At 40.2% G+C, this 25765-nt stretch overlaps 1 protein-coding gene across 2 annotated transcripts in view; it reads left to right on the plus strand.

The window, feature by feature from the left end:
- Zc3h6 (zinc finger CCCH-type containing 6) overlaps positions 1-25561 on the plus strand; it is a 51894-nt gene extending 26333 nt beyond the window's left edge. Inside the window, exons 4-12 of one of the 2 annotated variants that reach the window (XM_028893380.2) lie at positions 6384-6624; positions 8432-8568; positions 12880-12996; positions 13558-13669; positions 17060-17169; positions 18726-18979; positions 21546-22048; positions 22382-22624; positions 23126-25561. In XM_028893380.2, the coding sequence (XP_028749213.1) occupies positions 6384-6624; positions 8432-8568; positions 12880-12996; positions 13558-13669; positions 17060-17169; positions 18726-18979; positions 21546-22048; positions 22382-22624; positions 23126-24606 (3198 nt within the window). In that variant the 3' untranslated portion in view covers positions 24607-25561. The remainder of the gene's footprint in view (positions 1-6383; positions 6625-8431; positions 8569-12879; positions 12997-13557; positions 13670-17059; positions 17170-18725; positions 18980-21545; positions 22049-22381; positions 22625-23125) is intronic. The other variant, XM_037205211.1, reaches the window with a different exon arrangement.
- Positions 25562-25765: the final 204 nt, after the last annotated feature.

A 25765-nucleotide genomic window follows, 5' to 3' on the forward strand; every position in this document is an offset into this window, starting at 1 on the left:
GTCCCTTGTAAACTTAACATATTCCCTTCCATACCCCCACCTTCTCCTTCCTCACCGTCCCCACTTAGTCCACTTTGTCCCTAAACAGGTTTTATTTCTACTCTCATGGTATGCAGACACATGAGTTTATGTGTCTGTGCAAAGTCTAAGACACACAAAAACCCACAGTATTTATATTTCTGAAATTGGCTTAATTAGCTTAATATGATAATCTCCAGTTGCATACATTTTCTACACATGACAAAACTTTGTTTTTAATACCTGAAAAACACTGTCCATCTCTCTGTCAATGGCCACCTAGGTTTGTTTTGTAACCTAGCTAATGTGCACAGTGCTACAGTAGACACGGGTGTGTGGGTGTCTCTGTGATCTGCTGATTCAGACTCCTTTGGCTAAGCAGTCATTGTTGTTGCTATCATCAACATAATCCTTCAGAGGTTTTTGTGCTTCTGTATGAATTTTAAGATTTTTTTTTTTAGTTTCTGTGAAGAATTAGGTATTGACATTTTGAAGGAGATTGCCTTGAATTTGTAGATTGCTTTTGATAAGATAGCCTTTTCATATTAGGTCTTCTAATCTGTGAACATAGGAGGTATTCTTCAGTTTCTTTATCCAGCATTTGAATTTTCATTGTAGAGTACTGTAGTTGGATTTTTCTTTTCAGACTGTCAGCGCACAAATAACAACACCTAGACTTATTATTAATTGTAAAAGCTTGGCCTTAGCTTAGGCTTGATCCTAACTAGTTCTTATAGCTTACATTAACCACATTTTTTAATCTGTGTTCTCCCACGAGGCTCGTTACCTCGTCTCTGTACTGCCCATCCTGCTCCCTCTGCATCTGGCTGGCAACTCCGTCTTTCTTCTTCCCAGAGTTCTCTCTCTGCCTGGAAGTCTGACCTCTACTCTGCTGCCTAGCTATTGGCTGTTCAGCTTTTTATTACAACAATCACAGCAGCACATCTTCACATGGTGTACAAATAGCCTTCCTTAGCTAGATTTATTCCAAATTTTGGCTTCTAAGAAAACAGTTATGAATGGATTGTACCTCGGGTTTCATCTTCAGCATGTTTGATATTGGTATATAGGGTGACTAATGATTTTTGTGTGTTAATTTCCTAACTTACTATGCTACTTTTCTGAAACTGTTTATCAGATCTGAGGCTTGCTGGTGGAGTTTTCAGGGTCTCTAATGTATAGAATCCTATCACCTGTGAATAAAAATACTTTTACTTTTTTCTGTCCTATTTGTTTCTTTTATTTTCCTCTTTGTCTTACTGGTCTAGCTGAGACTTCATGTATTATATTGAAGTGGAGAGACTGAATATTCTTGACCTGCCTGCCTCTGACTCTGCAGAGGATTAAAGATGTATGCCTCCACACCCAGCATATGATGGTTTTAATTGTCAACTTGACACAGTCTAGAGAGTCTTAGTGAGTGATTATCTGGGCTAGGTTAGCCTTTAGGGGATTTTCTTAGTTGAGTGAATTGATGTTGGGAAGACCCACCCTAAATATGGGCAGCATCATTTCATGGACAGGACCTTGGAATGAAAAGGAAAGAGCAAGCTGAAGCTAGAAGCATGTACGTATGCATGCATTCATTCATTCTTAAGCTCTCTTGTCCTAATTATGGAGGTGATATGACCAATTCCCTGAAACTCTTGTGAACTTCCTGCTATGATGGACTCTAATCTGGAACTTTGAGCTAAAATAAACCCTAAATTGCTTTTTTTCAGGATGTTTTTTTTATCATAGTAACAGGAAACAAAATTAGGACACATATTTTGATATATTATGATATAACTTAGTTCAAGTTTAGGAATTTTAAAATTTCTGGATGACTCATCCATCATTCAGGAGTGTGGTGTTCAGTATCCATGAATTTGTGTATGTTCTAGTTTCTCTTATTGATTTCTAGTTTTATTCCATTGTGTTCAATTAGGGTACAGGAATTATTTCAATTTTCCTGTATTTGTTAAGATTTGGTTTATGCACTTAACTTGACTCATGGAAACTCATAGAATCTGAACCATCAACCAGGGTACCTGCATGGGACCGATTTAGGCCCTCTGTATATATGTGGGTGGCAGTTGTGTAGCTTAGTCTATATGTGGGACTCCTGGCAACGGGAGCAAGGCTATCCCCGGTGCCTTGGCTGGCTCTTAGGAACCTATTCCTCATGCTAGATTACCTTGTGCAACCTGAATACAGGGGGAGATGCTTGATCTTATGGCACTTGAGTGCCATGCTTTGCTGAAGCCCATGGGAGGCCTGTCCCTTTCTGAGTGATGATGCAGGAAGGGTGGATTGAGGAGGGCAGAGGGGAGGAAAAGCTGTGGTCAGGATGTAAAATAAATAAATTAATAAAAAGGTTTTGTTTATGTTCTTTTACATGATTTATTTTAGAAAAAAATCCATGGACTGCTGAAAAGAATGTGCATTTTGCAATATTTGGATGGAGTGTGCTGTAGTTGTCTTTTAGGTCCATTTGATTTATGATGTAATTTAACCCAAATGTCTTTCTTTTTTCTTGTCACAGTGACTTGTCTACTGGTTAGAGTATGGTATTGAAGTCACCCACGATTTCTGTGTTGAGGTTAATCTTCTATCTTTACATCTAGTAGCATTTGTTTTATGAAATTAGGTTCACCTGTGTCTGGTGTGTATGCCTTTAGGATTATAAGAGCCTCTTGATGGCTTGTCCCTTACTCATTAAGAAATGGCCTTTTCTGTCTCTTCTTATTTTTGTGTGATGTCTATTTGATCAGATATTAGGACAGTGTTACCTGCATATTTCCTATTTCTGTTTTCTTGGGAAACCTTTTTAATTCTTTTACTCAAAGGTTGTGTATGTCGGCTGGGCGGTGGTGGCACACACCTTTAATCCCAGCACTCTGGAGGCAGAGCCAGGCAGATCTCTGAGTTTGAAGCTAACCTGGTCTACAGAGCAAGATCCAAAAGGCACCAAAACTACACAGAGAAACCCTGTCTTGAAAACAAAAAAAAAAACAAAAAAAAAGATTGTATATTCTGACTTTTTTTTTTATAAAACTTTTACACTTTTTTTTGTTGTTTCTTTTTTTTTGTTTTGTTTTGTTTTTGTTTTGCCTTTTATTGAAAATAGATTCTTGGGCTGGGTATGGTGGCACATGATTTTAATTCCAGCACTTAAGAGGCAGAGACAGGCAGATCTCTGTGAGTTCAAGGCCAGCCTGCTTTACAAAGCGAGTTCCAGGACAGCCAGGGCTGTTACACAGAAAACCCTGTCTCAAAAAAAACAAAAAAGAAAATATTCTTTTCTTATACAATATATTCTGATTACCATTTCCCCTCCCTCTACTCCTTCTAGTTCCTTCCTGCCTCTCCTCCCTTCCTGATCCACTCCCTTTCTATCTCTCATTTGAAAATAATAGCCTGCCGGTTGGTGGTGGCACACGCCTTTAATCCCAGCACTCGGAGGCAGAGGCAGGCGGATCTCTGTGAGTTCGAGGCCAGCCTGGTCTACAGAGTGAGTTCCAGGAAAGGCGCAAAGCTACACAGAGAAACCCTGTCTGGGAAAAAAAAAAAATGAGAAACCCACTTGTTCACACACTCAGGCGTCCTATGAAAGGACTGTGCTGAAAGCTGTCATCTATGTGTAGAGGATCTGGTGCAGACCTGTGCAGGCCCTGTGTGTGCTGTTTCATCTCTGTGAGTTCATATGATCCTTGCTCAGTCAATTCAGAGGGCCTTATTCTCCTGCTGTCCTCCATCCCCTCTGGCTCTTATTTTTAAAGATTTGTTTATTTTTATATGCATTGATATTTTACCTGCATGTATGTCTGTGTGAGGGTACCAGATTCCCTGGAATTGGAGTTACGGACAGTTATGAAACTGATGTGGGTGCTGAGAATTGAGCCCAGGTTCTCTGGAAGAGTAGCCAGTGCCCTTAACCACTGAGCCATCTCTTCAGCCCCTACCTCTGGCTCTTATATTCATTATACCTCCTCTTTCATGGGGTCCCCTGATATCTGAAGTGTAGATGTAACGGTCTTATTAAATAAGAAACACAGAGCCAAATGCAGAGTTAAAAGCCCAAGAGGTCAGAGCAGTAGCTAAGAGCTGAGACTTAAAACCCTTCTTCTTACCCACTGCCACTGCCGTCCTTCCCCTGAGAAAGAGACCTACTTCCTGTGTATCTGTCTTTTTATTGACTTTCTGTTCTGCCTTCTCATTGGTTGTAAACCCAACCACATGACCTCCTCACCACTGCCTGTCTATACAGACCTCCAGGTCTTCTATGGTTGGTATTAAGATTAAAGGCGTGTGTCTCCATGTTGGTGGTGTCCTTGAACACACAGAGATCTGCCTGTCATGTGATTGGATTAAGGGCATGTGCTACTACTGCCAGACTTCTGCTATGTCTTGCTATTAGCTCTGACCCCCAGGCAATTTTATTTATTAACATACAAATAAAATCACATTTCAGCACAAATAAAATATCACTATACTGAAGGGAGGGATTTGATGAAGACATCCCATTTAAAGTTTTGTGTTCCAAGGACTCTCTCTCCATATAATGTCTGGTTGTGAGTCTCTGTGTTTGTTCCTGGCTGCTGCAGAGGAAGTTTCTCTGATGACTAATAAGGCACTGGTCTATGAGTATAGCAGAATGTCATTAGGAGTCATTTTATTGATAGGTTTTTTTGTTTTGTTTTGTTTTGAGTCTAGTAGTGTTTGGTTGTTCCTTAAATCTCTGGGATATCTAGTCTCTGGTTTTTGGTCACTCAAGCATTGTTGGATGTGGGCCTTAAGTCAAGTCAGACATTGGTTGACTATTCTCACCAGGTCAGTGCCACTGTTGTCCTAGCATATCTTGCAGGCAGGACAGATCATAGGTCAAAGGTTTTGTAGCTCGGTTGGTGTTTATGTTTCTCTTTTGGTAGTCTACAGAGTACCCTCCTGCACCAAAGACACTAAAACTTAGAGGTGAAGGCTCCATGTTAACCCCAGCTCGACCTTCTTCATGCTCAGTGAGGTGTGTGGGTGTTGTCGTTGGCAGTGGGCCCTGCTGTCAGTTTGCAGAGAGTACCCCATTGTCTTAGCAGTAGTCTGGGTTGTTTGGGGATTTCCACTGGGCCTCCTTGGCCAACAACTCAACTGAATGCAACCCAGTCCCAATACTGACACCTTGTTTGGTGACAAGAGATGGCCAGTTGGGACCCTGTCTCCCCCATTATTAGGAGACCTCATTAGGATCATCTTCATATATTTTAGGAAGTTTCCACTGTACTAGGTTTCCATATCATACCTCAAATGTCCCTCAATTCCAATTGTCTCTTCCTGCAATCCTCCCTACCTCAACCCTATCTCCTCTTCCCCTCCCCACCTGATCCTCCCATTCCCTCCCCAACCACCTGAAGTCCACTCCTATTGTATTTAATCTTTCAGTGGTTGATATATGCGTATTTTATATATTATTCCTAAGCTGCTTGACTATTTTCTTTAATTTTAGAAAGACCTTTTTAAGTGTTAGAGCTATGAGGGGAAGGGTTTCTCCAATGCAAGTGCTACAGCTGTTTCCATCTGTATGATAACTTAATATTTCAACTAGAAAGGTAATTCTATATTTTTAAATGTATATAACATTACAATAATATTCCTGGCAGTCTGGAGCCAAGGAATACCAAAGTCACACAGCACAGCAAACCTTACACAAAGAGATTTGTTGGGAAAGACACAATGAGGATAGTTGCTTCTGTTTGGGTGACAAGCAGCAAAGAACTGAGCTGGAGGCAGGCTTTATGTAGAATTTCTGGAGTAGAGCTTTCCAGAGAGGTGATTTCCAGGATAGGGATTGGTGGGATTTCTCTTCTTGATCTTGGGGCAAGCTCATTGGTGGGTTTTTGAGCTCAGGGATTGGTAGGATTTCAAGCCCCAGAATTGAGCTCAGGCTTTTTTACTTTGTATAAAAAGGGAAGAGCTTAGCTGTCTGTGTCTGGAGGGGCTGGTTCTGTGGGTGGAGCCTGACAGTTGGAGATCCTCAGGGGTGGGTCCTGATCACTTGCATGCCTCAAGGGGTTTACACCTTTTTCTGTGTAAAACAAATTTACATATGGTGGCATGAATTTTAAAATATTTGTATGCCTATGACTATTGAGACACAGAACATGGAAAATAAAAGCTAAGAATAAAAGTACAGTGTTTAATAATGTAAGTGGCATTTAGTGTACTGAATTTAGTGTTAAATATGGTCATAAGGAAATACTAATGTAGTCAGAACTAATAACTGTCTTTTATCTTTTGTTCTGTCAACTGTTAGGGGAAAAGATACTCTGTGTTACTATCAATTGCTATTATTAGTTGAACATTTCTGATAATGATTGTCCATTTTTACCTAGCATGAACATATATCAGGAAGTTATATGACATCAAAGAAGAGTCAACATAACAAAAAATTCCACAGTAAAGAATATGCTGAGTCTAGCTTCTACAGTGATGACAACTTTGGTAACTACAGTGATGACAACTTTGGTAATTACAACCACGAGGAAGAAGACGACTTTTCCAGTCAGCTGAAATATTATAGACAATCTCAGGAATCCTCAGGGAAAAAACAGAGAACTAAAGGAAGCCCGCCAGGTGAGTTTAAAGTTAGTCTATCTTAGAATATGAGAACCATATCGGTTTACAATAACAAATTTCTTAGTTCCTTTAAATTAGAGTAAATCTAATTTTTTTTTAAAAAAGGTGTAGCTTTTAAAAGGGGTGTGGTTGTGCATGCCTTTAACCCCAGCATCAGGGAGGTAGAGGCAGGAGAATATATGTGAATTCAATGCCAGCTTGGTCTACATAGTGAGCTCTAGATCAGCCAGGATCACATAGAGATCCAGTCTCAAAATAAAGCAAAACAAAAAGAATGAATTATGAACCAGATGTTGTGGCTTGTGCTTGTAATCCCAGCACTTGAGAAACTGAGATGGGAAGATCACTGGGAGTGATCAGCCTAGGCTACAGGGTGAGACCCTGCCTCAAAACAAAGATAAATGAAAATAATTAATTATGAAAAACTTCCACAATTTAAAGACATAGCCAAACACATACATTTTTATCTGTATGTCAAGTTGACATCGGAAAAGATGATATACCAGTGTTTATAACTGTACTTCCTCAGCATATAAAAGTGTAACATCCTCTAAATTCCTATCAGTACCAATTCTTATATTTTTTTGAGATCAATATTAGTGTGTTCACTTTTTGCTAATTTCTTTATTTTTAGATTTGTTATTTTTAAGTGTGTGTGTGTGTGTGTGTGTGTGTGTGTGTGTGTGTGTGTGTGTGTATGTGCACAGGAATTCAGATGCCCACAGAGTCCAGAAGAGGGCATCAGATCATTGGAGTTGGAGTTAAAGATGGTTGTGAGTTGCCTAACGTGGGTGCTGGGAACTGAATTCAGGTCTTCTGCAAGAGCAGTGTGTGGTCTTAGCTTCTGAGCCATTTCTCTAGCCCTCTTGATTTCCTGTAGTAAAGGGAAACTTTTCACATATTCATTAGTTGTTTCATAGGTCATTAAAAAATCTTATTAATTCTGTATAACTTTGATAAAATGTAACAATTGCATTGTATTGTACCTAGTACCCTGTTTGTGGTGTTTATTTTGAGATAGTCTCAGTATGTAACCCTACCTGTCCTGGAACTTATGGTAGTCCTCTTGCCGATGCCTCCCAAGTACCAACATACAATTTTTTAAATTGGATATCTTTTCAGATGCTTTTTTTTTTTTTTTTTTTTTTTTTTTTTTTTTTTTTTTTGCGATACTGGAGATTGAACCCAGGGTCTCATGTATGCCAGGCAAGCACTCTACCACTGATCTGTATCCCTGGAGCACCCTTTTAGATACTTTTGTTGGGTGTAGCATCTTACCATGTAGCCCAGTGTAGTCTCAAACATGCATTCCTCCTGCCTCAGCCTCTGCAGTGCTAGGGAGACACTTTAAAATACCAGTGTTTTCAAAAACAAACAACCAGTGAAGATATATGTGGATATATGGAAACAACATTACCATGAGAAATCTGGCTTGCTACAGATAAACTGCTGTTATCTGTATCTTTCTTAAAATATGACTATAATGCCTAGTTCTCTTAAAAACTGAGGTTCATTAATCATCTTATCCTAAGATGGGGATTGGGAAGACAAGTGGCTTCTCTAGACTCTTAAGCCTTGTGTCCTATGTAGCTAACACCACCATCTTCTGAGAAAGAAGCAGTACTCAAAAGGTGGAGATGGGTTAACTTTCTCACTGGCTCTTATGGGAAAGAGCCCTAATTTTAAATTAGTCATAGTATTAGTATATAGCTGTAGACTGTTAAAATATATTGGTATTTGTAAGATAATTGATGTCAGTTACATTGCTTTTCTATAATATTTGAAGTACATTTTAACTTTTTAGGTTCTGAATACCGGATTAAAAATTTTAATACTAGTCATGGACGTGTTTTGCCGAAGAAAATCAAAAGAAAAGAACACCGTGGGGCAAGAGTCACTAAAGGGCCTAGTGTCTTTTCAGGAATGGATGACTTTCAAGAGGTACTGAGAACTTATGGAGGGGAAGGCCTTTTTTCATTTTTAAATCATTTGTTTACAAAGAATGCATTGTGATTGTAATCTTACTGTCTGAATAAATGAAAAATTTACCACTAAGATTCAGTGAATATAAATAAAATTCTCTCCAAAGAAAATTTTAAATTAGTCATAGTATTAGTATATAGCTACACATTTAAGAGACCTAGAAATAAAATAAGTGTATGTGAAAAGCCTCAAAATAAAATTGATGTGTTCTAAGCCAAACCTTACCCCTGTTCCTCCTCCATTGTGCTCTCCTCTCCTAGAGGCCTTTTCCCCAGTGCACATAGCAATAACAGGGTGATATGGCTCAGTGGGCCAAGAAGGAAGGTGCTGGTAAGTTATTTATCAGACCCGAAAGCACTGAAACGGGGAAAGGCATATAAATGGCCAGAAAGATGAACTTAAATACTTTTTATGTAAGTTATTCAGCAAATGCACGTTCACTTGAGCTGAATTCTGAACATGTACGTTTCAGCAGCTCTGACTTGGAGTTATCCAGTTCCTGTATTCTATGATATTTCTAGCTTTGATTCAGTTAGACAGAGGCAAGAGTGGACTTTTAAATAAATATTCTCATTACATTTTATGTATTTTGGGCTCATGTGTGATTATGTAGGAACAGCACACATGGAGGTCAGAAGACAACCAGGTGGATCCCATAGGTCCTGGTGCAGGTGCCTCGATCAGCAGGCTATCTCCTAGGCCCTCGAGTTGACTTTAAAAACAGCAACCTTGAGTAAACTACATGACTCTAGTTTGAAAATGCTTAGTTTGGAGCTAGAGAGAAGCCTTAGCAGTTAAGAGCACTTGCTGTTTTTCAGAGGACACAGATTCAATTCCCAACACCCACATGGCAGCTCACAGCCACACCTATAACTCCAGTTCTAGGGGACGTGACATCCTCTACTGGCCTCTTCAGGCACCAGGCACACACATGATGTAAATACATACTGTAGGCAAGACACTCATACACATACAGTAAATACATCTTTAAAAAGAAATGAATATACTTAATTTTCTGGTGGGTATTTAGATAATGGGCAGAGTTTTGTTTTGTTTTTGTTTTTTGAGACAGGGTTTGTCTGTGTAGCTTTGCACCTTTCCTGGAACTCACTCTGTAGCCCATGCTGGTCTCAAACTCACAGAGATCTGCCTGGCTCTGTCTCCCGAATGCTGGCATTAAAGGCATATGCCACCACTGCCCGGCTCAGTGGTGGCATATGCCTTAAGGATATATTCACAAGTTTGATCTAAAAATAAAATATACCATAGAGATATTTGTACCCCCATATTTATTGCTATTTTATTCACTATAGTGAAGACTGGGTCTGGTTAATTTCAGTGTGTCATTTTATTTGCAAGGTTTTTTTTGATTTTGGTTTTGGTTTCAAAGATTTATTTATTTTGTATACAGTGTTGTGCCTGTACACCATAAGAGGGCACCAGATCTCATTATAGACAGTTATGAGCCACCATGTGGTTGCTGGGAATTGAACTCAGGTCCTCTGTAAGAGCAGCCAGTGGTCTTAACTGGTGAGCCATCTCTCCGGCCCTATATGCAAGTTTTTTATATAGAGAGTTTAAAAAAAAAAATAAAAGTTCAGGCTGAAGAGATGGCTCAGAGGTTAAGAGCACTTGTTTTTGCAGATGACCTTGGTTTGGTTCCTAGCATCCACACAGTGGCTCACAACCATTCAAAAATCCAGTTCCAGGGCCTCTGGCACCCTCATCTGACATTGGGCATCAGACACTCACATGGTATACAGACAGACATACAGGCAAAACAGTCATACATAAGAATAAATCAATGTGAAAATTTTAAAGTTCATGCCAAGATTTGTTTGTAAGATGCAGTAATGCCATCCTGCTTTAGGGGATATCAGCCAGCATTTCATGTATGAAAAGTGGTGAGCAGATTAGGCATAAAGAGGCCTCTTTTACTTTGTTCCTCCATCGTTCTCAGCCTCCTCTTTCCTCACCTAATGTTTACTGAGCTTCTCCTGTTCCATGGATAAGAGCTTTCTTATTATAGTTTTCACTGTTATTATATCTGTTCATTTTCCTAGACATAATAGATTTTTAGAATGCTTTGCTTTTAAGTAAGGTAAACTTTTAAAGTAAGTTTGCTCCATTCCTGGTGCTTATACAATAGGCCTAAAAATAATTAGTTCTCAACAAAGTGCCTTCAATCAGCTTACTCTCTGTTTATACTTGAATCTGTAAAATGAAGGTATATAGTGTTAACTCTTGAGGATGCCTACAAACACTAATATTTAAATGCCTCTAGATACAGGCACTAACTCAGTTTCATTGTTACTCAGTAGGACAATTAAGATTAAAATATATTATCAAATGTGTCAGTTAATTGGCTGTAATGAGAGAAATTTTGTGTGCATGCAAGCATGTGTTAGTATGTGTTTATGTATGGTGCACATGTGTATGCATGTGAAGACCAGACATCACCTTATATGTATTTTTCAGGAGCTGGGCACCTTCTTTGAGACAGGGTTTCTCATTTGGCCAGGAACTCCTTGATTAAGCTGGCAGGCTGTCCAGGGACCCCAGGAATCTGTCTTTGTCTACCTTCCCAACTGTGGGATTCCAGGCACAAGCCACCACGTCTGACTTTTTACACAGGTTCTGGGGCCTGTGCCCCATTCTCTTTGCTGACGAGCATCTCCCAAGCCCAGAGATACTTAGGATTCTACGAGCATGCAAGAGCCCAAGTGAAAGCATAAATCTAATTAATCTTACCAATAAAAAAATCAGGAGTCAATTTGGGGTAAGAACCTGAAAGATCAGAGAACCAGGAGCAGCCGCCAGTTGCTTCCTACCTCTTCAATTACTCAGTCCAAAAGCCTGGCCTTACCACTTCCTGTCTCCTCTCTCTACAGTCCTCCAAACTTCTATGGTCAGCTAGTGGCTAGCTCTGCCCTCTGACTCCAAGCAAGCTTAATTTGTCAGAACACAATCAAAATATCACATAACACCCAAGGGAAAAGGCAAACTAATCAAATTAGAAAGAATAAATAGTTACTGGATTCATATTGTGTTCATGCTTGAAAAGGATTATCATATAAAACTTGTGATTATAAGCCATTACAGTTAGCCTGCTTCAGTGATGTATCCTGCCTCCTTATTCCTTCTTATACTTAGGGCCAAAGTTGAATAGGAAGTGGGAACTATGGAAAGAAGTAGGGCTGTGAAGTTCTTCTTCACTTAATGTACTTCTTTCTCTGACCTCAAGGTTGAAGGTGACTTGTGACTTCTGTGCTTTCTTATCTAAGAAAGTGCACAGAAACCACACTGTACAGAGCCTGTCATCCCCACTGTCTGGAAACATGCACCAATGGGAAGAGAGATCGCTTTCATCATTACCTTTGCCTTTCTTACTGTAAATTAGGTCAGGTTTCGTCCCATAAGGACTGTGAGCATGTCTTTTGTTGTTTTTCTGTAACTTGATTTCATTATGACTGCGTAATATTCTGCCACTTTAGTGCAGCATACCATAGTTTGTTGTATCCTCATTTTGTGTGTGTCAGCTGTTTCCAGTTTTAAGTGATTTTGCAGTAATTACTGTAAATAAATTTTTGTGTGTGCTTCCCCACTCTTAGACTAATTCTGAAAAATCAAAATTCTGTATTTAACACTTAAGTATTTGTTTATTTTTGTGGTGCTGGGGGTTGAACTGGACCTTGTGCAATGCTAGGCAGATGCTGACCTGCTGAGCTGCAGCCTTGGCATCAGGGTGGATGTCTTAAAGTTGTTTATCATGTAGCTGTCAGCAGAGCACAAGAGTTTATATTTTATAGCACCTCTACCCAGCCTGAGGAGTGTTAGGAAATTTCAAGATGTTTGTTTGTTTGTTTGTTTGTTTTTCCGAGACAGGGTTTCTCTGTGTAGCTTTGCGCCTTTCCTGGAACTCACTCTGTAGCCCAGTCTGGCCTCGAACTCACAGAGATCCTCCTGCCTCTGCCTTGTGAGTGCTGGGATTAAAGGCATGTGTCACCACCGCCCAGCTGGAAATTTCAAGCCTTTTATGATTTTATTTTTAAACTATGTCTTTAAAAGACAAAAGGCTTCCTTGCAGCCATTAGTAGCAACAAACAAGACCACCAGAAGCATTTCTCTCCAGTTAAGTGAATAGACTCAGGATGTCTAACCTTGATTACTATCAATAGTCAATTTATACTGCTTTCCAGGTCCATGTAAGTATGTCTTAACATGTAGTGATATTTCATATCTTACATTCAAGTCATTTTTTTCTTTCAGTACGGTAAACCAGGGAAAAAGTGGAAAGTTATGACTCAGGAGTTTATTAACCAGCACACAGTGGAGCACAAAGGAAAACAGATCTGTAAATACTTCCTGGAGGGGAGGTGTATTAAGGTAAATGTTCCCGTGAAGGGTATGATAGATCATTCTAACTTTCAAAGTAATCTTTAGAATTTAGTCCTTTGGGGAGTGGTTATTTTCTTTCATTACTCATATAGTTGCAATAACGCTATTTTTTTAAAAAATGTACCTTGGATGAGATTATTGTATATTGAAACTTACTTAATTACATTCTGGGACAGCAACAATGGGTAGGAAACAGATTCCGCTTGCAGATGTGTTAACGTTTGTGACAGATGCAGTTGTGGCTGTCTGACAGTGCAACGGAAAGCCTTGGTGGTCTAACTGGTGCACTGCTTCCTTGTTGCTATTAGCTCTGATTTAGACATGACACCAAGAGGTTAAGTAAGTTCCCACGCTACATCTAGAAATGGTGGGTGCTGGCGGGACACTGGCAGAATCCTGAGGCTACAAACACTGCTTGGGCAGGACTTGGAGGGATTGTCTGCATCGTTAGTACTCAGTATCCAACACTAAGGATAATGACTGGAGCCCTACGGGGACACATGGAGAGGGGACCTGAATTCTTTCTTTTGCTTCCTTCTGTTCATACAGGGAGACCACTGTAAATTTGATCATGATGCAGAATTGGAGAAGAAAAAGGAGATCTGCAAATACTATTTACAGGGATATTGTACCAAAGGAGAGAATTGCATTTATATGCATGATATCCTTTATAGAAACTGTGTGTCAACCAACATACTGGTATTTCAGGCAAACAAAGTGCTCAGGAATGCATTTCTTTATAACCCAGGAGAATGGACAACCTTATTGTGACTCCAATCCAGAATCAGTAAATGAAAAGACTAAAAATTTGACAACAAAACCTACAAGCTAAGTAAACACATTAAAACATGGCAATTATTTATATAATTTATATAAATAAATACATAAGAGTTCTGTAACTTCTATAAGAGTTTCCTAAAAATTGAGAAGATTGGGAGTAGGAGAGAAAGATAATTCACAGAAAGGAAACATAAATGGTGAAAACTCAAATGGAAGGATGTTTTATCTTGGTCATAGTAAGAGGAATATAATTAAAGCCACACCAAGATAACAGCCATCAGATATTCAAAAACCCCATTTGTTATTAGCAAGGCTATGACAGAGAGACACACTAGAATTTTTTTGATGAGCTCACAGTGGCACACCTTTATCTATTGTGCTGTTTGTCCTCCAGAAGAGTGTATTTGAGCTGGTTTGGGCACACACCTTTAATCCCAGCATTCCGGAGGCAGAGGCAGGCGATCTCTGTGAGTTTGAGACCAGCCTGGTCTACAGGGTGAGTTCAAGGACAGCCAGGATACATGGAGAAACCCTGTCTCAAAAAGTGTATTTGATATTTAATCACAAATAACACCTCATTTTTTTGTTAAAATATAATTTGTTTTAGTCAAGAAAATACAAGTATATTGTTTTCAAATCAATAGCATTCTTTAGAAACCAGATATCAAATTCTGTTTTTAAAACTTTCTACTCTGTTCTTAGGGTCTCATTTCACTTGTAAATAAATGATATTTTATTTCATTCACTTTCATTATATTTCATTATACTTTGTGGTTATTCTGTTGTTTTTTTTTTTTGTTTGTTTGTTTACTGTTTTTGAGACAGAGTTTCACTGTATACCCAGACTGGCTTTACACTCACTGTATTGCCCAAGGTGGTCTTGAATTCTCTTGGCCTTATGCGATTGCAAATGTTTGCCACCATGACTTTTATAATTTTAATTATACTCAGTATACATTTACAGTAATGTTAATAGTGATTGGGGGGCTGGAGAGATGGCTCAGAGGTTAAGAGCACCAACTGTTCTTCCAGAGGTCCTGAGTTCAATTTCCAGCACCCACATGGTGGCTCATAACCATCTGTAATGAGATCTGGCACCCTCTTCTGTATACATAATAAATAAATAAATTTTAAAAATAGTGATTGGGGCAGACATAATATTTGTGTTAACATATATATATTTAAATCAAAATAAGTATATTTTACTAAGATTTTTATTAATTTTAAAAAAGGTTTTGAATTTTAGCAATGTTCTTTGCATTAGCCAGAATTAGTCATATGATTTTTCTCCCTTGAGTTTCTCATTATGTTTTGTTTTGGGTTTTGTTGTTTTTGAGACATTGTGTTGCCCTAGAGCTCAAGAGGATGTAGACTATTCTAGCCTTGAACTCACAAAGACCCACCTATCTCTGCCACCCAAGGATTAGGACGAAAGGTGTGCACCACCATGCCAAACATATCAGATGGCTTTAAAGCCACACAGGTTGTCCCCAAATGCATGCCTCCCAAATAGTACATTGCCTCTATACATCTAAATTTTGTATTTTCTTTAGAAATTAGACTCTAAAAATTCAAGTAAAACCAGTCTGTGGCTTTAATTGTTGGGGTTTTTCCCCACTCGGAGCTGAGGACCGAACCCAGGGCCTTGTGCTTGCTAGGCAGTGCTCTACCACTGAGCTAAATCCCCAACCCCGGGTTTTTTTTTTTTTTTTTTTTTTTTTTTTTTTTTTTTTTTTTTTTTTTTGTTTTTGGAGCCAGGGTTTCTCTGTGTAGCTTTGGAGCCTGTCCTGGAACTCACTCTAGCCCAGGCTGACCTTGAACTCACAGAGATTTGCCTGGCTCTGCCTCCTGAGTGCTAGGATTAAAGCCGTTTGCTACCACCGCCCGGCCATTTAGCTTTTTATTAAACAAGGAAAGAGATATCATGATAAATGAAGACCCCATAGGAATAGGAAGAAGCAGAGTACTAGAGAGGTCCCCAGAAATCCACAAAGATAACTCCAGTATAGACTACTGGCAGTGGTCGAGAGAGTGTCTGAGCTGACCTGCTCTGGTGATTGGATGGCCAAACACCCTGTCATGATAGATTGCTCATCCAGTGACTGGTAGAAGCAGATGCAGAGATCCGCGGCCAAACCCAGGTGGAGCTCCAGAAGTCCAATTGGCAAGAGAGGGGAGGGATTATATGAGCAAGAGATATCAAGACCATGATTGGGAAAAGCACAGGGACAAATAGCCAAACTAGTGGAAACACATGAACTGAGAACCAATAGCTGAGGAGCCCCTCTGGAACTGGATCAGGCCCTCTGGATAAGTGAGAGAGTTGATTAGCTTGAACTGTTTGTGAGGCACCTAGGCAGTGGGACCAGAACCTGTCCTTAGTGCGTGAGCTGGCTTTTTGGAACCTAGGGCCTATGCTGAGACACTTTTCTCAGCCTTGGTGGGAGGAGGGGACTGGACCTGCCCCAACTGAATCTACCAGGCTGGGCTGATTCCCCAGGAGAGACCTTGCCTTGGAGGAGGTGGGAATTGGGGGTGGGAGGAGGGAGGCCAGGGGAATCCGTGGCTGATATGTAAAGTTAAATAAATTATAAAATAAAAATATTTTTAAAAAATGAAAAAAAGTACATTTGTAGTTGTAGAATAAGAATTTAATTTTTTAATGTTTACATTATTAAAATATTGATCTAAAATATATTATTAGATGTGATTACAAGTTCTTCAATATAGCAAGTACTAGCAAGTTTGTATTGATTTAGCATTTTTTTATTGTGGTAAGAAGACTTAATATAAGATAGAGTCTCTTAGCAATTTTTAAGAAGGTATAACATAAATGTTGATTGTAGGTACAATGTTATACAGCAGATATCTGGAAATGAATCATCTTTATATCAGTTACTTTTTCAAATGAAAAAGACTAGACTTTGAGCCTGGGATGATGGCTCAGTAAAGTGCTTACTATTCAAGTATGAGGACTGAGTCCAGATCTCCAGCAGTGGCATGTGTATGTAGTACTGGAGGGTGGATGAGATAGACATATCCCCAGGGGTCAGTGTAGCTGAATGGTGAGCTCCAGGTTCTGTGACAAACTGTCTCAGAAGTGAAGGTTGAGAATGATAGAGGAAGACATTCAATGTTGACCTCTGCCATATGTATGTATGTGTGTATGTATGTATACAGGCACGTGTGTGTGCACATGTGCACAAACAGATCAGCACACACACAATTATCCTTGCTTTTACTTGGCCTGTTCCTTAATATTTTTGTTTACGTGAATTTCCTTGCAAGTTCTATCATAGTGGAGCAAAGTGCTACCAAGGAGACAACTGTAAGTTTTCCCATGATGATCTGACCAAAGAGACAAAGAAACTTCTGGACAAAGTGAGTAGTGCTTTTGCACTGTTGGTTGATTGCTAGATCTTTCCTCAGATTTTATTTGAATCATATCTTATAAGGAGTATTTTATAAAGTTGCTAAGAAATTGAGGAACTCTTGTAGGTTTTCTATTAATATCATTTGTTAGAAAATAGAATGATTGGTCTAGAAATTTGAGAATTTTTTAATCTGATCCCTATTCTGACACTAAGAAATAATTTACTTTGAGCAATACTCCAAACTGTTGCTAGGGATCAGGTTTTTCTAGATACTTGGCCTTTTATCTAAAGATTGAAAATAAGGGTCTAGTCTTACTGTAATGTGTTATGTCATGTTTGGTTAATGTCCCTGCTAGGCCTGCTCTTTTCTGAAGAGAAACAGAGAAGTGGATCTGGAAGGGAAGGGGGGCAAGACTGGAGGAGGGGAGGAAGGGGAAACAGTGGTTGGGGTATAATATATGAGAGAAGAATAAATAAATTAATTAATTTAAAAGATAAAAAGGAAATAAGGGCACATACAAAGTTGCCAAAGTAGCATGTTAACTTTGTTGCTTGGAGCAGAGTTGAATTGAGAGGGCACTTGTCAGGACTGACATGAGTCACATGCATGGGGCTCAAGAGGAGGATGTAGCATATGGTAGTATAAATTGTTGCTATATCTCCTTATTGTATAAGTGTCTTGCATACATGCACAATAGGTGTGCCTGGTATCATTGGAGGCCAGAAAATTGTGTCAGATCCCCGGTAACTACAGTTACAGACAGTTGTGAACTGCCTGTGGATGCAGGGAGCTGAACCTGGATTCTTGGGAAGAGCAGCCAGTGCTCTTAACCACTAGGCCATTGCTCCAGCCCATAGTTCTCTATTTTGGTTGGTAGTTTAGTCATATAATAATTTTTTATTGCTCATGTCTCTTCCTATAATATACCTGATTTTAATCATATACATACTCAATTATGCATAAACATAAATAAGATGGTAAATAAACAGTTATCCCTAAAGTTTACTTGAAAAACATAGTTTGTCTATGTCTACCTAAAACCAGCTGATGCAGGATCAGCACTTCTATTTTTCATATTAAACATTGAGAATATACTTGAATAAAAGATGTCTGAATTTGTTAGTTGGAGTGGAGAAATCTGTACTATTGTTCAGAGATGAAAGTATATGTAGCCGAGCATGTGGGCATACTAGAGGGTTCTGAGGTTGCTAGGTACATTATTTGGAGAGGGGTTGTGTATGTGTCGTACATGCAGGTAAAGTAGCTAGGCTTCCATGTGCATTGTATACAAGAGGTGTGTAGACTGTGTGTCTGTGTCTGTGATGTGTCCAAAAACCAAAGAGGTTTCCAGACTAAATTACCTTCTGTGTTTGACTACTTTAAACCATTTCGAATCTCATTCTGTATATTGGAAATAGTTATATAGAAAATCTCTGATCCATTTAAACTTTAATGTTAATCTTAATTTTTTTTCTTTTAACAAAAGTAGCTTACTAAGGTTTTTAGTTTTAAATGTGAGGAAGAAAGCTTGTTCTGACGTACTAACCTTTATAATTGTCCAGGTGTTGAATGCCGATGAAGAACTTATAAACGAAGACAAAAGAGAATTAGAAGAACTTAGGAAGCGTGGCATAACTCCTCTCCCCAAACCACCCCCAGGAGTCGGACTTCTGCCAACCCCATCAGAGCACTTTCCCTTTTCTGATCCTGAAGATGATTTTGAGACAGACCTTCCTGACGATTTGAAGAAAATTCCATCTCTTTTTGAAATAGTTGTAAAACCTACTGTGGATTTAGCACATAAAATTGGGAAGAAGTAAGTTAAAACCATCAATAAGGCAGCATTTCCCCCTAAAGCTCAACATTAAGATACCAAGGGACATTCCAGGTCCCTCACGTGGTTGGACTTGGCAGAGAAGCAGTTACCTGGCCTGGCTGGGAGCTGCTGCTTCCCTTTTCTCTTTGCCCTCACCCTTCTTTGCTGCCCCCAGTGATTCTCTCTGCAGAACTCTTGCAGGACTTGAGAAGCTTTGCTGTATGGTAACCCCGAGGGGCACTGCCAGGATGGCTTTGGCATTCCTTCTACCGGGGGATGAGCTTGCATTTTCAAATGGTTGATACTATGTCTCCAGTACGTTTGGTTCTTTCCGAAAGTATTTCCTTCGGGTATTAGAGAAAAGAACCGGGATAAGCCACATCCAGTTTTCATTTTCTAGCAAGGCTATTACAGTCTTGATTCCCATCCTTTAGTGAATGTGTGCCCAGGCCCCTGCTTTTATTATTCTTTAATCCTGAATACCCAGGGAGGCAATGACATCTCAGCAGACAAATAAGAAGCTAGAATAAACATCACAACTAATGTGAACCAATAAGATTATTTCATTTAAAGTTAAGAAAACCAGCATGGTGGTAAATGTGCTTGTAATGTCAGAACTTGCGAGTTCTGAAGTATGTTGCTTTTGGCCAGCTTGACACAAGCTGGAGTCATCTGAAACAGGAAACCTTAGAGAAGATGCCTTTGTCACATTGGCCTATAGGCAAGACTGAAGGGACATTTTCTTGATTATGTGGGATGATACTGCCCACTGAGGGTGATACCCCTCTTGGGCAGGTGGACCTGGGTTGTACAAGCAAGCAGGCTGAGGAAGCTATAGGGGCAAATCAGTAGTTGGTGATGTTCTCCATGGTCTGATTCCGTTCCTGTCTTGAGTTCCTGCTCCAGCTTCCCTTCATGATGGACTGAGCTATAAGATGAAGTGAACCCTTTCTTCCCCAGGTTCATCACAGAGATGGAGAGCGAACTAGGGTAGGAGAATGAAGGAGGCGGGTTATGAGTTTAAAGTCACTGTTAAGGGCCATATAGTGAGTCTTTGCCTCAAGTTTAAACTCAAACTTTTTTTTTTTTTTTGGTTTTTGGAGACAGGGTTTCTCTGTGTAGCTTGGCGCCTTTCCTGGAACTCACTTGGTAGCCCAGGCTGGCCTTGAACTCACAGAGATCCGCCTGACTCTGCCTCCCAAGTGCTGGGATTAAAGGCGTGCGCCACCACTGCCCGGCTTGCCTCAAGTTTAAAAAGGGTAGGAACACCTATCACTTTGTGTATTTTATATCATAAGCAATGAAGTGAAGGAAAGATACAAATACGCCAAGATTAGCAGTGTATGGGAGATTCATCACTGGGAAGTTTCTTTCCAAAAAATGAACTGACAAAACTATTAGGAATGATAAATAAAGTCAGCATTAAAAATGAAGTCTTTCGTATGCCATCAACATAATAAGCTTCCATTGGAAATCACTATCACAGCTCTATGTTTAGATAGTAGAAAAACAAAAGAGAAACCTAGTGCTGGGTTTCAAGGTGACTTTTATTTACCTTTGCAGTTTTCTGTATTTTCCAAACAGCTGGTAATGAGCAGCAATTAAGAAAACCATATCTGTAGCCAGCGGTGGTGGCACACACCTTTAATCCCAGCACTCTGGAGGCAGAGCCAGGCAGATCTCTGTGAGTGCGAGGCCAGCCTGGTCTACAGAGTGAGTTCCAGGACAGGCACCAAAAATACACGGAGAAACCCTGTCTCGAAAAACCAAAAAGAAAGAAAACCATATCTGAAATGAAAGCAAGAGACACGTGCTTTTAACCTGCCAGTGCTGTGGAATAAGTAATCCCTTAAATACACGGGATTCTCATTGAGTGTAAAAGATCATTTTGTGCCAGAAACCCCATCCAAGGACGGAGGAATCTGGTTGCAGACATCTACAGCTACGCCCCGGGTGGAGCGCTGGGAGTCTAATTAGCGAAAAAGAAGAGGGTTTATATGAGCGAGAATTGTTGAAACCAAGGTTGGATAAAGCACAGGGACAAATAGCCAAATGAATGGAAACACATGAACTATGAACCAAAGGCTGAGGGGCCCCCAACTGGATCAGGCCCTCTGAATAGGTGAGACAGTCGATTGGCTTGATCTGTTTGGGAGGCATCTAGGCAGTGGTACCAGGTCCTGGGCTCGCTGCATGAGATAGCTGTTTGAAACCTGGGACTTATACAGGGACACTTGGCTCAATCTAGGAGGAGGGGACTGGACCTGCCCAGACTGAGCCTATCAGGTCGATCTCAGTCCTCGGGGTGGCCTTGATCTGGAGGTGGTGGGAATGGGGGGTGGGCTGGGGGGAAGGGGAGGGGGCAGGAAGTGGGAGAACAAGGGAATCTGTGGCTGTTATGTAGAACTGAAAAGTATTGTAAAATAAAAGAAAAAAACAGGATAAAAAAAAGAAAAAAAGATCATTTTTAGCTAGTGTCTATTTGAGAGTATAACAGTTTTGTTTGTCTCTTTGCTTTGAACTGAAATACTGTTTTTGTTTGATTTTGTTTTGTTTTTATGTACAGACCACCAGCATATTACAACAGTGCCTCACCACCAGGACCACAGTTTCAGGAAGGCAGTCCCTGTCCACAGCATATGTACAGTTCTGAGTCAAGTCCAGGCCCAGGACCTAATGTCCCTCAAGGAGGTGATAGTCCTGTGAGGCACCCAGGCTCCCCTGGCCATCATCCATGTGTGGGACCTCCTGGTCCACCAGTGCAAGAGAACCCACCTTTGCCACATGGTCCATCTGAAATTGTAGGCCCTCATAGTCAAGCTGGAGGGCTTATTCAGCTAGACACACTACCAGCTGTGGGTGGAGCTTATCATTCCCCAAGCTTTCCAGGACACGTGATGAAAGTCCCTAGAGAGAATCACTGCTCTCCAGCTTCACTATACCAGCAAATGCCTGGAGAGATGCAGCTTAACACTGACTCTGAGTCCATGCAAGTCCCAGCTGAGTTCTACGATGATTACTACTCACAGCAGGCTGCACAGAATTTTCAACCACCCGATAACTGTGCTGGTAAGTTGGAAGCAACTAATTTCTATTTAAAATATTAAGACTTGCTTTTCATTAAAACATGCATTTTTAAGTTAAGTAAAATTGATGAAATTAAAACCTTGAAATGTTTTCGATTTCTTCAAAACTACAGAAACAAAACTTTAGCTAACCATTGATGCAATAGATTTTTTATAACATTTAAAAATGCAAAATTTAAAACAATAGAATTAAAATTTTTAAAAAATATTTAATTATACAACAACTTAGGAATCCAGTGTGGTGATTAGGAGAGACTCAGCCTCTCACACTTTGGTGGAGTTTGAGCTCACAGTGTCTCTTGTGTTGTGTCTGTAGATGAGATGTGGCAGGAAGAGTTTGCACAGCAGCAGCAGCAACAGCCTCCCATGGCTCATGACTCCCCTAAGGCTGGGAGTGGGCCTGAGCCCAGCAGCAGTGTGCCGGGGCACTGCCCTCTGCCTGCTTCGGGGCTCCCTCTTGCAGTGCAGAGAGCTCTTTTCATCCGCCTGACTCAGAGGTACCAAGAGGATGAGGAACCAGCTGGCAGCCAGCCTCAGAGAGCATCCAGCAAGGAAGAAGGTTGGATAGCTTCTTCCCTTTTGAAATAGGTTCAGATGTGAAAATGAATGCCTCTGCACCGTCCCCTCCAGTTTACCTTGTAGCCCTCATCTTAGAACTGCTTCTGGCTTCCATGACAGGCTTTAACTAACAGTTGGCAAAGGTTATATTTCTAGACAAGTATAAAAAAGGATGGTGGATAGAGTATCCTTCCTAAAAGTTTACTTGAAGTCACAGTTTGTCTTACTGTGCATGTATCTAAAACCAGATGATATAGGATCAGCCCTTCTATTTTCCGTACCAAACATTGAGAATATACTTGGATAGAAACTGTCTAAATTTGATCATTACTAGGAGTGGAGGAATCAGCACTATTGTTCAGAGGCAAGAGTACATGTAGCCAAATAGGTGGGGATCCCTTTTAGTGATTATACGAAGTTCAGAAATAGTATTGCTTTTAGTCTTATTTAAGGTCAAATATGAATGCTTTATTTTTAACCACAAGCTTCTGTCTGTATCTAGATGACCCAGTTAGCTGGTACTCCAGCAGTGAAGAGGAAGAAGGAAGTGGCGTCAGGTCGATCCTGAGAACACTGCAGAAACAAACAGGACCTCTAAGAAGTCAGCCACACCCTCCCACGGAGCTTGGCATTCCTACTGATCCAAGACTTGCCAGAGAGAAGAGGAAAGGAAGTCAAGTGGTTGACCCAAGGCTTCGCACTGTCCCAAGGCAAGACGTTAGGAAGCCGCATGAGTCTGTCCCAGTGGATCTTAGACTTGCATGGGATCCCAGGAAGTTAAGAGGGAACGGAAGTGCTTCCGGAGGCTCTGCTGCTAGTGGAGCCAAGTTTGATTTACACCATGCAAACACTGGTGCGAATCGCAAACTCAAGAGAAAGGACGATGATGATGAAGATACAGAAAGAGAACTGAGAGAAAAAGCATTCTTGATACCTTTGGAGTCTTTACCTGGAGTGGTACTCCAGGACCCAAGGTCACAGTTAAGACAGTTCAGTCACATTAAAATGGACATTATCCTATCCAAACCCAACTTCGCAAAACACATCGTGTGGGCTCCAGAAGACTTACTTCCGGTCCCTTTACCGAAACCTGACCCAGTATCTTCAATCAATTTACCTCTGCCTCCACTTATTGCTGACCAGAGGCTTAGTAGGTTATGGAATACAAAAGGTGATCATCAGAGTGCCCTGTCCCTTGATCCAAAATCAGCAGCCAAAGCCAAAATGAATCTAACACAGAGAGAGGGCTACTTAGAACAATGTGGAGACTTACATAGTTCAGGAAGTAAATTAGGGGACCCTCGGCTGCAAAAGAATTTTGACCCTAGGCTTCACAGACTGCCCAGTGCAGAGTCACATCAGGTGACTATAAAGGACTCACATGTATCAAAGAATGCCCCAAACTTAGCCAGATCAACCCCTGCTCTGTCACAACCCTCAACAGCATCACCTACCAATGCTGGTCCTGTGGCTCTTCCTCCATATGCCCCCAAACTCTCTTCTTCAGCTGGCCTCCCACTGGGAACTTCAAGTTCAGTTCTTAGTGGCATTAGTTTGTATGATCCTAGGGAGAAGCATTCATTGTCTTCATCAGAGCTAGCAAGCATTTCTTCAGAAGAAAATGCCGAGAACCAGGAAAAAAGTGGTTTAAAAAATAGTGATAAAAATGAGCCTTCCCCTGGAGAAGTGATGCTACAGAAAACTCCTGCGGACATGGAAGTCTCTGTTGAGGGGCCAGTGGACATGCAGGCAGATCCTCTGAGGAGTGATGAGACGACGGTTCAGGTCCCCGCCGCCGTGCACAGTCTTCCTGTTCAGGCCTTAACAGGCTTAATGAGACCTCCATACAGTGATCCAAGGCAGGCAAGAGAGCCAGGACAGGCAAGCCCAAGCCCAGACGATGGTCCAAGTAGAGACACAGATGACAAATCTCTGAAAGAGGTTTTTAAGACATTTGACCCAACCGCATCACCATTTTGTTAGCTGTTGTGTGATTAAGCTCTTTTCATGCTGTCAGTTCTCCGCTGTTTTGTAACTGGTTTACTTCGATAGTTTATTTATTTTTTAAATTATAAACATTTTTCAGCTGCTAGTATCAGAACCACATGAACTTATATCCTCTAAAGTCTGTGGTATTTTATATAATATTTTTATAACTTCAAGAGATAGTATAGAAATACATATCACGTTAGCATTAGTAAAAGTACTTTTATTGTAAGTGAATCATCATGAACTCAACACTCAGCCCAAGTATATGCCAGTTGTATTTCATAATCATTGTTTAGGTTAACAATTACCACTTTTATATGGTTGTTTAGTTTCAAGCAATATGATATACATTAATTTTGAGAATCAGTATTTTAATTAGGATCCTCTCTGTCAGCACAAAACTGATTAGTGTGTAGCGCCAACTGCTAAGTAAAATGCAAGGTGAAAACCATCATTAGCTCAGCTCATGTTGAAGGGCATCACTTTATTAGCACTGGCAACACTGTTTGTGTACACGAAGCACTTGAATGTTGTATCTTTTAAAAGTATTTTATTGTACATTGTATCATAGAAGCTGAAGGAATATAAATAAAATGTTTTGCTACAGTAAAAAATTTCCAAGTTCTCTAACAGAACTTTTAAAATTTAATTTTTCATATTAAATAGTTATGAGTTTATTGCTGTGTCACATTGTGATAATTATGTATTTCATTGTTTTGTCTTTAGCAGCATAATTTTTATGTCTTTCAAATGATGTAACTGCAATAATTGTGCTCATCATGACTGTGGCAATTTTTAACAGAATTTTCAAAGTGAGACTAGTAAATATTAAGCTGATAATGTTTTTAATGTCTAGATTCTGTATTTTTTCTTGCATAGCAAAAATTCCCACTGAGATGGCAGGTATATTCCACTGTATATGGTACCAATAAACAGTCTTTAGATCTCACATGACTGGTTCTGTAACAGAGATCACCTGTGTTTTAATTATTTAATGTCCTCATAGCTTAGAACTCTAAATTGGGCTGGATGGTGGTGGCGCACGCCTTTAATCCCAGCACTTGGGAGGAAGAGGCAGGTGGATTTCTGTGAGTTCGAGGCCAGCCTGGGCTACAGAGTGAGATCCAGGACAGGCACCAAAACTACACAGAGA

Source organism: Peromyscus leucopus, chromosome 4, assembly GCF_004664715.2.
Source record: "Peromyscus leucopus breed LL Stock chromosome 4, UCI_PerLeu_2.1, whole genome shotgun sequence".
NCBI lineage: Eukaryota > Metazoa > Chordata > Mammalia > Rodentia > Cricetidae > Peromyscus > Peromyscus leucopus.